At 41.7% G+C, this 11,796-nt stretch overlaps 1 protein-coding gene across 2 annotated transcripts in view; it reads right to left on the reverse strand.

Annotated features, from left to right (window-relative positions):
* The window catches only part of MCM9 (minichromosome maintenance 9 homologous recombination repair factor), a 49,668-nt gene extending 37,872 nt beyond the window's left edge, over positions 1–11,796 (reverse strand). For both annotated transcript variants that reach the window (XM_079298830.1, XM_079298831.1), the window contains exons 1-7: positions 11,685–11,796; positions 10,814–11,130; positions 6,524–6,840; positions 4,821–4,902; positions 3,689–3,889; positions 1,426–1,551; positions 63–182 (exon numbers count right to left, since the gene is read on the reverse strand). In XM_079298830.1, coding sequence (XP_079154956.1) covers positions 63–182; positions 1,426–1,551; positions 3,689–3,889; positions 4,821–4,902; positions 6,524–6,840; positions 10,814–11,123 — 1,156 coding nt within the window. In that variant the 5' untranslated portion in view covers positions 11,124–11,130; positions 11,685–11,796. The remainder of the gene's footprint in view (positions 1–62; positions 183–1,425; positions 1,552–3,688; positions 3,890–4,820; positions 4,903–6,523; positions 6,841–10,813; positions 11,131–11,684) is intronic.

Here is an 11,796-nt window from a genome sequence, read left to right on the forward strand (position 1 = left end):
AGGCTTCAATATAAACCTACCTGAGTGGAGAGGTGACCTATTACAGCTGAATAAGCACATACCTGCACTTGTAGATCCAATTCCTGCTGTAAGCACAGAGCGTGGCATAATCTTAACTGCATACTTGAGGAACTGAGATTTCCCTGTACCTGGATCTCCAACCAACAGGAGATGTGATTCACCTTGGGGGAGAAGAGTGATGTAGGAGTAGGGAGTTCATATACAGACAAACATTGACAAAAAATGCTTAGATTAAATAATACTTGTCATATTAATCTAAAATTTAGCCCTATACGAAAAATTAACATATGTAATTGTTTGCTATTTATTTGGTGTGATAAATGCATTGTTTAATAAAGTTGTCTAGATATTTAAAATGAAGTATTTGTGAAGTATTAGCAGGTATTTGACACAGTTCCTATAATGAGTTCTTACATTTCAGAGTGCTCATTTCTCAGACTCAGCTCATTCTTGAGTATGAAACAGAAGAATACCAGGCTTTAGTTACTATTCCACTATTCAGTTATTTAAAGTATTGCAAAATGGACCGATAAAATCAGGAGGTTGTTTTGCTTAATTAATTCTTTGGCAACAGTTACACAACTTTGTAATTTCATAACAATGAAATTACAGAAGTAAATAATTTGGCTACTACAATGTCAGTAAAGTGCTCTAAAATATTTTCACTGTTTTGTACAAAATACAACTTTAATTCAAATATAAAGTCTATAATTTTATTTAGCTGTTGGAGCATTAATAAAATCCTGTATTTGTATACAGAGACATACTTTTTAAAATTATCAACCTACATAGATTATGACCTGTGTACCACCTGGCACATGACATATTTGCAATCTAAAAACAACAGAAGGAGAATCAGCAGGCAGGTAACTTGGAGTTACAAGACTAAGTGGGATGTGCTGACAATTACAGATGGAAAAGTCTGGCATTAGGAAGTAAAATGAATCCTTTAATTTTCCCTTTTAATGTATTATAGTGATCTGCATTAAGGAAACATTAAGATTCCATCCTTTGATGCCAAATACTGCTGGGAATATTCTACTAGAAATAAATTCAAAATGTCACTTATACAATAAAAAGTGAGATGTTTTAGATAAAACAGCTGCCTTTAATATTCTACCTAATGGAAACCTGAAAGCCTGCTTCTATTGGGTTTTATTAGGGAAAAATTAAAATAAAAAGAGGAAGTCTAGACACCCACTTTAACTTGTCTAAGATTTTGGAAGAATAGTCAGAAACTGATTAAAACTTGTTCTCACTCAAGAAAATGGAATGATTATGCTTCCAAATTCTTACTGGTTTGATTTTGGAAGAGGGGGTGAGGGGGGGATGTGGGCGAGGACAGGGATGGGAATGACTGTTAGCAAGGATGAAGGATGTGCAACTGTTATAAACAATACAAACCTCTGGTTCGAGTTCCAGCAGCATCAGTCCTCTGCACACCACCAGCAAGCACCATGGCTACTGCCAGCTTCACCAGGTACAATCCAAAAACTTGAGGACATAAGCTAGCCAAAATTTCATTCCTCCCTAAAACAGAAACAAAAATGGCACTCAGCAGAGTTAAAACTTGGTTTCCCATGGACTGCCATGTATAATGACAAATAATTTGGGCAAGAAGAGTAGAGTAGGAAGGGGATTTTAATTTTTTTTTCTTTAAATGGGACTAGAGTAGTTGTTTAATACAAACTTACTTCATTATAGAGAAGTTAAGTAAGTGACAATTACAAGCAGCAAAACCAATCCTACTGCAATTTAAGGAATGTATGGTGTGGATAGCAAGATAAAAGGCACGAATGAAATGTCATTATGCAAATTATTTTGTTCCACATTTACAAATGTAAAAGCTATAAAACCTAGAAGTTTACAGATTTCAAAATGGCCCCTTGAAAACTGGTGTCTTGTACATTTAAGAAAAGTAGGAAAACTTCTAATACTTATTTTGCCTTAAACCTGTGCACACACAGTCTGCTCATTTTCTCATTGTTACTCTCCTTCTCTTTTGATCCTTCTGTGTTACAGGTCCCTCTTCTCCTCCCTACTATAGTCTCTTTCCAGCAGCAGAATATTTCAATCTGCTGTGAAAATGCTGATGATGTGGAAGATATGTAACAGGATAAATTCTGTCCTTTGAGATTCTGACACTACCAGCACATAAGGGGTCTCAGGTTATATGCCATGTGTTACTTCCATTGCTAGGGAATAAAAGAAAGTGACCCATTTTGAGAGCTTAACTTCATGTTTTAAATTTAGATGCATATACATGGTACTGGCAAAATATAGGCACCTAATGGATGACTTAAGGTATATGTGTTTTATTTGTAGGCTTTCTGGAGGAATTAACACATCTCTGTCCATCCAAAAGTGAAATTGTAAGAACGTTGTTCAGCCATGCACCGCTCAATATTTAACTCCACAGTCAGCAGTCAGCATTATTAAGTGATGCTTAATGGTCTGACATAAAATGCAGTAGCAGCTATCATTATCTCTTGAAAAACAGTACAGGTACACACACATTCTGTGGCCTCAGACTCTTTAGTCAGATTTGATCTCTACCCTCAGTTTCAACTCAAAATCAGACAATTATGACAACAGATGTATGTTTCAGGCATCTTGGACAGTCAGGGTCCTTCTAATTTCCACATCAACATTCTTGTAGCCAATTCATATTTATTTATTCAGAATGGGTAATATTACATAAGATCACATTGCTCCCTACAGGCTTCCAAAAATTGTCCTGAGAATGAAAGATTAAAAGGGACCTTCAAAGAAGATCCTGAATTATTTTTTGAATCGTTCTAACAATGTCAATAAGAAGTATTCTCATTCCAAACAGCAGAAGGAAGAAATGTTATCATTCCAACCAGCAGGAAGCTAGTAATTAAATTGCTTTCCAGGAAATGCAGTTCTGAAAAATCTTTGCCACTAACAGGATCTACACTTTCTTATTGTGAGCAGGCTCATTTGAAGGAGGTTCCCACCTGCTTTTCCTCCTCTTTGTCTTTAAAGAAGAAAGACTAATCCTTTTCCAGGGTTTCACAAGACAGATTGTCAGCCTAATAAAGTTCAGTGATGAAGACCCTAAAGAGTCCATTGAGTTCTGCAGAGTTGAGGAGAAGGCACTCAGATTATGGAGAGGGACAGAGTTCCAGACAGAACTCCTGGTAATTCCAAGTTAGTTGACTGTGGACCATGGCAAGTGCAGGACCCAGCATGCTGAACCCTGACTATCCTGGAAGCTGCTGTGAATTGGGAGGCTCCCCTGCACCTAACTCAAGAGCCTAGGCCTCCAAGAGCTACATTCTACCCCTATTTCTTCTTAGAAGCATGCTTCTTCTTCCTTAATGATAAAACATTGCTTTTTTTTTTTTTTTTTCTCTCTGATATTTATATTCTTTCTCATCTCCTGTTAATGAATATTCCAAGAAAGACTTGAATAGAAAGCTCAAAGAATGAAGATCAATGCAGTAAGTTTGGTACTTCCTTCCACCTCCACCCAGTAATATTAAAGTAAGAATTTCACATTCTTGTAGTGGAAAAAATATGTTCTTGATGAATGTGCGATGAGATAGAATAATGGGGGGAAACTGTTCAGTCACTGTATTTTCACTCCTAATTTCAACTCTATCCAATCAAGTGCCCTACTTAAAAGCTTTCAACTACTAACCTGCTAAGGGATCATTCTTATGCCTTTCCCAGAAGTCTTCAAATTCCTTGCGAACTTCTTCATCAATTACAACTCCTGCTAGCTGCTCATTGTTCACTTTAACATAGTTGGCTTTTAAAACAAGCTCCAGGTCACAGCGTGCACCCTCACGGAAAGGTTTCCACCTCTGCATTACCACTCCATACACTGTGATGTCATCTCCTAGAGGCAACAACGAAAATCAGTGAAGTAACATCTGACTTGAGACATGCAGACACTGCAGCTAGCTGTAATGAACAATAATGTGATCTAGATCCTATGTTACAGTTAATAAGGTTAAAAAAAAATCTAATAAAAAAAAGCAAAACCTCCTGTAGTTACCGGAAGTCTAAAACAAAGATAAGGTAGACTGCTTAAGTCTGTGGTAGGAAGTTATGTCTTTCCACTTCTGTTTAAGGAAGCTGAATTCTTAAAGATACACCTCTCTTTGTTTCTACTTTTAGAAGAGATGAATTTCTGGTATACTGTAGAAGCTCTTTCAATTAGACTGATTATACAAAAAAAAAAAAAAAAAAAAAGTCAAAACGTATTTGACTTCTGCTAACTTATGTGATGAACCCCAGAATCACTTGTTAACATTCTGAGTAGAGTGTTCTTCTGAGAAAGTAAAATCACAAATTAATTTCTTGCAGAAATGTGCTTATCTGAGAATTTGTAGTGCACTGTTGATTCATCCTCCTGCCAATGAGCTGCTTCTTTGAATGCCAAGTAGCTTTTTCCACCTGCAGTACTCCTTAGATAGGAGGTCAGGTCTCCTGGCTCTCCAAACCTATGGAGGGGCACCTCACACTCTGTGACCCAATCTCCTGGGGAGGTTTGGTCTTCTACACCAACAAGATTTAATGTACTTTCTGTATGGCACAACACATTACTTATTGAAACTGATCTGTCAAACAGTCAACCTGGGGTGCATGACATTTTCTAGAATGATCATCAGCTGCCACGCTAATGTTCAGCCTGAAACAGCAACAGATGAACACACCTAATTCAAGGAGCCCCCAGCACTGACAGCCACTTGACAGAGATTCATCTCAAATGGAAAACTAAAAATGATTGTGGGTATAAACACAGGTAATTTATGCTATATCCTCACCAGACTTGCAACTGTCCACCAAATCATCTTCCAGAACAACCACCATGCAACGAGGGATGCTTCCAACAGACAGCCTCTGAACCTAGGTGATGGGAAGGAAAAGCACTTCTTAAGAACAGCACCTCTCAGAAGCCTTTAATTTACAGCTGCTCTGGCCTACAGTCCTTTCCTGGAACCGAGGTCAGCTCTTGCCTTTTATCACAAATCTTACAGTAAGGGTGCCAATGCTGCCCTGAACTTAACAATGAAAGTTTAATGCTGATATTAATGGAAATGGGATTGGGTACTAAATTAGCAGAAGGAGCTCGGTGCTGGGAGATCTTGTGTGATTTCAATATCTTGCTTAAGAAAGCTCACTAAAAGAGGATGTTTGAAAGGCTTGATTTTTTTTTTATTATAATTTGAATTATTACTAGATACTTCTTCGATATGTAAAGTGGACTTTGGGTACTGAAGCATGTGCATGAGTTAGATAACCCTTCACTGAAGTACATACTGAGAGAATATTCTCTGTATTTTTCTGGTATTTAACCATGACTTGACAGTTTGACATTAAGTTTACACCCAGGTGTCAAGGATTAAATCAAACATGGGAAAATCCAAATATATATTGACAAATGTGCCAATAACTTCTGTAGTTCTTTTTCTTTTCTCCAGGGCAAAATCTGTGCAATCTTGTCACAATCCATTTACAACCAGCAATCTTTCCATTAACACTTAGAGCTTGCAATAGTTTTGAGAGTAGCCACTGCAATAAGAACAAGTCAGAAGGATCTTTTCATTCTGCAGCACAGGTCCTACATGCTAGAATTCTAAATGTATTCACTCTCTGGTGCCCAGGAAGGTTAATTCACTCTTGTGTATTATCAAAATGGCCACAGGCAGTTCACATCACTGTCAGTGCTGATAGCACAGGCACAGCTACTTGCAGAGCTCAGTCGGAAACACAAGGGAAATTCACTCCTAGTTTAACTTCACTGTTTTTAATAATGTTGCTGAAAATCCTTCCTACCAGTGAGATCTGTGTGTCACACAGTATAAATGTAAGTTATAGAGATTTCCCATATGACAGCAACAATCATTATATGTTCATGCAATATAGGGCTTATTTCCTAGAAAGTTTTATTCCTTTACATTTTTGGTATTCTGAACCTTAAAGACCTTAATTTCTAACTTCATACATCTCTCCTCCACCTTGTCTGTACTTTTACCCAGGGCTGCCATCAGAAAACAAACACAAATTCCGTATGCAGGCTCTGTAAGGTTCACCAATGCAGTAATTGTGGAGTTCAATATTGGCTAAAGGGAAGAACATTTGCAGACACCACACTTTACAGTTACACTGGTCCTGGCCAACACTGGGTTAGCTTTAGTCCTCAGAAGCAGTGCATCAGTATCATGTACATGAAGTGCTTAGAAAAGCAATGCACACTTGGGTGACACAGGGATTCCACGTGGAATGAAATTTAATCTATGGAAATCTCATCTATTCACCGACTGCTGGTGTTTTGTACAATATCCAATGGAATTACCCAGTAACAGAAGTCTGGTCTACAGGTTGGCTTAATTTTTAACTCTTTGAAAGGAAATCTCTGACTAATGGGTTGCCTGGCTTCTTTCGGCCTTCTTGAGCATTTTTTTAAACAACAGTAGGCATCTACACTTTAATACCTTCCCCTTTTGTCTATTTATTTTTCCCTTACCTGTTCCTGAATTTTGATTTCTTGATAGTCCCTGCAGCAGGTAGGAGAAGAGGTTGTTCCAGAGAGACACATGAACTTGGTTGAGTTGCAGCCCTCTTCATTGAGACAGGCTGCTGGACGACAGAACGTGTAGTACTGCTCAAAGTCAGCCTTGACAACAAACACGTGCTTGCACTTGTTGCAGATGTAACTCCGCTCAAACTCCAAAACCTTCACCGAACTGGTACGTATGACAGTCCCAGTAACAGACAAAAAGTGTCCCACATCCTTGGATTTGGGAATGTGCTCTCGAGTCAGCTCTGGGCAAACAGGCAAACCTGTTAGACAAAAAATATGTGCAGCATAAGGCTATGCTTATCAAACAAGGACTTACAATGCAATTAAACAGGAAGACTAGAAAACATGCCAGACATATGAACAGTAGCCACTGTTATTACTATTTAATAAACATGATTCAACTATTCATCTGTTGTACCATAAATCTGATTCATTGTCCTCAGATGGTGAAAAATCATCAAACACTGAGCACTAGCTGAAAATGTTGTAATTTTGCTCTCCCACTCTTGCCACTCTTGAATAGTCATGGACAGTTTCCATTCATGGAAACAGATCCTGATGTTCTCATCTCTCTATTAATTCACATGTTGTTTTTGCAGATGCCATTTATTCTACAACTAGTTCTTCTGAATGACAACTTTTTAGTTATGCTACTTAATTGTGGTTCAATGTTATTCCTGCAATTAAATAGCTGTAGCTGCTAATCTTGTGTGAATTCTCAAATCTAAGCAAACTCCTAGTTGGAGAGCATTTGACCTTAAATCATGTCACATACCAGTAAACCTCAAGCACAAGGAAGAGGGCATAAAAGGAATGTAAAGGTGTCATGAACACAGCCAAAGCAAATTCTCTTGTCCATTCAAATGCATAGTGACAGGACACTTTGCACTTGCACTCCTTTAATTTCACCCCAGCAGCCAGTTCAGTCATGTGCTGATCCCACTCCACTGTTCACCCACCACTTGGCACCAGAGTGGTGGAAATTCTCAGGAATACTAATCTCAGCAACCTACAAAGTCTTTATAAAAATAAATTGCTTTGAAATGCTCACTTGAGAAAAAAATTTACTACTCAGAAATTGGTAATGAGCTACAAGATACTAATAATTATAACCTTAAATTAATTTCTTAGCTTTACTTCTGAAATACAGCTAGGAAAAAGAGATGTAAAATGACAAATCTGCTAGGAAATTATGTTTCTAAGGTGACCAAAACTATTTTTTTGTTTAAGTCAAATTTTCTCAGTGGTTTTGCCTGCTTAAAAAAAAAACCCCAAACTTTTATTTATTTCAGTGTTTTCAAACCCAAATTCTTTATTTCAGACATGCAGAAACATTCAGTTTGATGCTTTTAAGTAACACTTGACCTTCTGCTTTTGTTCAAAGAAAATATTTTAAGCTATTAAACTAATTTTACAAGGTAAGAGAATAAAGTAGAAAAAGTAGAATTAAATAATCAGGAAAAGGAAGTATTTTGTAAAACTGCAAACAATTTTTTCTGTTTGACTCTAATAAAGCTATTTAAATGTTCTACCGAGCCTGTTGAGATTTTCATTCTACCACAGATTTGCATTTCTAGTTAGTTCACGGGAAGAAAAAATCCGTTATTTCTCCACCTGTTTTGGCATTTTTTTCTTTGTTCAGTATTGCTGCCCCTGAAAAAGCTTTGCAAAATGCATCACATCTCACACTAGAGAGAGCTGCAGCACTGCTGTTAAGATCATCTCTGTCAATTTTGAAGAGACAAGAGTCTAAATGTGACAAAATGAGCCTTCATTCTGATCATACTAGACTGCTTGACAAACTCTTTAATTGAGTATGTGCCTCTTTGAATCAACTATACTGTATTAGCCACAAAAAAGCTATTAGAAAATTTCAGAAGCAGCTTGGCCTTCAGTAAGAGACACAGTGGTGCTCAGGCTAATGATAAGGAAAAATCATTTCATGGATTTGTAGCAAAAAGTAGAAGTTATACAATCAAATTCCTACAGTGCTGGAATTTATATAAAGAACTTCACCTTTTACTTTCTTCAGTGAACTCAGGGCAATCATCCACTATTAATTACTGCATAACCACACTCCTTCAATCCTTTTCTGAATCCCTAGATGCCCTGTCCATATTAGTAGAAGGTGTTGAAATTGTTTCTTACACCTGGTGTATGCAAAATCACTTTCCCTCAATTCCAAGCCCAACACACAGATGCCATCACTCCTCGTAGTTGCCTGCTGCTCCCACCAAGAACAGTGCACAACCTTTTCATTCCCTCCTTATCTAACATGGGAATGGGAAGTGGCACTCCAAGATGAGAATCCTGAAGGTAATCAAAAACTCAGCATCCACTTAAAATGTAACAGTATTATGGGAAAATTTGGGTGGAAAAAAGACTATAGAAAATTTAGGTTACTACTTTTGTTTCTTCTGCAGTGAGCCTTTGGTGGTATAGAACATTAACCAAATTCCATGGACAGATGTTATTTTGATCCAGTTGGACCTCTCAAGGTTAACTCCCCCTGTTCTTCATGTCTTTCTTCAGCTTAGGGATGAAATTATCTGTGAGTCCGCTGACTAAATTCTTCTATCAATAATCAGTCAGGCTTGCTTTTATCAGTTGTTAAAACTATTTGATCAAGGGGGCTAATTTTGGTGGAAATTGATATGGGAATGTTTAGACAAAACACCACTGAGGGAAGAATGATCAGCTCCAGCAAGAAGCTGATAATAGGAAAAGGAATGTCTTAAAGACACCACTACTCATGCAGAGATTCTCTCATTGCTGTATTCCTTCTAACACTTATTGTCAGCTTTTCAAATAATCATTCTTGGAGTCTTTTTTCATGCTGAAGCCCTGAATTATGTAAATGCAGCTCAGAACACTAGGAGGAAAGTTTTACCTCATTCCTGCTTTCACAGGTACAGGAAAGTGCCCAAAGTAAAATTCCAGTAAAGCAGAGGCCATCCTTTTACATCACATACTCAGCAGCTGTGTACCAGTGCCTCAGCTCCTGAATACCACAGGCTAAATATATTTCTGATGTATGCATTGTTATTACAACATTTTTATGGAAACTCACTGGAATGAAATTTAACAACTAATGATTTAGCAACTATTTAACAACTTTGATTTGTCCAAATTCCAGCTGCCAAAAGACTCAATGATCATAAGTCACACCACAACAGGGCAGGGGAGGGAAACAGGCTGCCAGCTCCTGGCTTAGCAGACTACTGCTCCAAACTTTTATGGTCAGAAATGATCAGAAGGGCTGGTGCCACTGCTGACTCAGTTTCCCACAACAGGCAAAAAGACATTTCAACCCCAGAACCTGCAGTCCACATTTACCAAACCTCAAAGCTACTAAAATGTTCCAAATAATAAGGAATAATTGCAGTTAAAAAATTACTGAATCCTCCATTAATGATCACGCCTTCCAACAGTTCATTCCAATTTTGTGACAAGAAATTTTATAACAGCTAAGCACAAAATTCAACAGTTTCCAATGAAATCGTTACAAGAAAACTCAAAATTTAGACTTTGCCTCTTCTACAAGACAGCTGGAGTCGAGAAGGACTGAGAGCCAACTGGCACATAGGGAAGTCAACCTGCAGTAAAATGTAGGAACTATATATCTTCCCCTAAAACTTTTTTACCAGGACTTTTTTTTTTCCCTTCTTTCTTTTTCTTCTCTCTACACCTCCTGTCTAAAAGAAATAATGTAAGATCACCTGATGCTTTGAGAAGTCTTTGTCCTGGAAAGGCTTTAGTGTAAGCCCTGACTCAGTGAAAGACACCAAACACTGCACGCAGGGCAGCGGGAATGGCCACAGCTTTTCCTTTGGGAGTTGGTCTACACATATCCACGTGTTTGCACGTGTTCTTTGCTGCTTAATAAACACCAAGGATTCCCTGCTGCATCAAACTGCTTCAAACACTGGAACGGCAATAATTTAACTTGCTCATTCCAAGGCACCCCGATAGTTTGTTACAGAGTAAGGAATTTCAGCAGTTACCCTGAAGAGCCAAGAAATGCTGGCAGTCCTGGCAGGGAGGTGCAGCTGGCCACAGCCCCCGCCCGGCACTGACCCTGAGACCCCCGGCACTGACCCCAGAGCCCGGCAGTGACCCGAGACCCCGCCACTCACCCGAGAGCCCCGGCACTGACCCCAGAGCCCGGCACTCACCCGAGACCCCGCCACTCACCCGAGAGCCCCGGCACTGACCCCAGAGCCCGGCACTCACCCGAGACCCTGGCGTGCAGGTTCTGCTTGAGGCTGAGCTGTGCCGGGTCCGCGCTGTCCTGCAGCGCTGCCAGCGCGGCCCGCCGCAGCGCGCTGTCGAACACCGGCAGCACCTGGCTGGGGAAGGCGTTGAAGTACTCCCCGATCTCCATGTTGGTCTCAAAGAGTGTCAAGGCGTCGACGACCACGGGGTAGTGCGCCTGCTCGTCCGCCTCCCTCAGGATGCTCAGGATGTCGTCCCGGTGGTGCTCCAGCACGTAGGACTCGAACACCTGCCCGATGAGGCTCACCTGCTCCGCGCTCAGCCCCATGGTGTTCCTGCGGGGACAAGGCGGGGGAGGCGGTCACACAGCGGCGCTTCCCGGTGCGGCCCCGCGCCGGGCGGGAAACTTCGTCTTTCCCTGGGAAAAGCCCTTCGCGGAGCCGGGCGGGCCGGGGCGGGCTCACCAGCTCGGGCAGGGAAACCTCGCCACGGGCACCTCCGCCCGCCGCTGCCCGGCACCGGGGCCGCGCCAGGCAGCGCGCCGGCCGCGCCCCCCGCCCCTCAGCCGCGGCTCCCGCCAAGCCGGCCGGCGCCGCCCTCCGCGGGGTGGGCGGGGAGCGGGCGGGGCGCTGCTCCCGGCAGCGGCAGAAGCGAACCGGGGCAGCTCTGCGTTCCCTCGCCGTGCAGGCGATGAGGCAGGCGGCTGCCGCAGCGCCCTGCCGGCCCTGCCGCTCCGGCCGCCACCATCACGGCAAGTTCTGAAGGCGGCCGGGCGGGCGCGTCCCGTCCCGCCTCAGCACCGGGCAGCGAGGGGTGCGCTGCGCTCCCTGCACCCCGCCCGCCCGGCGAGGCGGGCAGCGCTCGCAGCCTCCGCGCTCCCGCTCGGTACCTGCGGCGCGGCCGCCCCGCTCCCGCCGCTTCCCGCCGCGCCGAGGCAGCGGCCGCAGCTCCCTCACCCGGCGGGAGGAGCGGCTCCGTCCCCGCCCCTCCGCGCCGCTCCA

This window comes from Erithacus rubecula (assembly GCF_903797595.1).
Source record: "Erithacus rubecula genome assembly, chromosome: 2".
NCBI lineage: Eukaryota > Metazoa > Chordata > Aves > Passeriformes > Muscicapidae > Erithacus > Erithacus rubecula.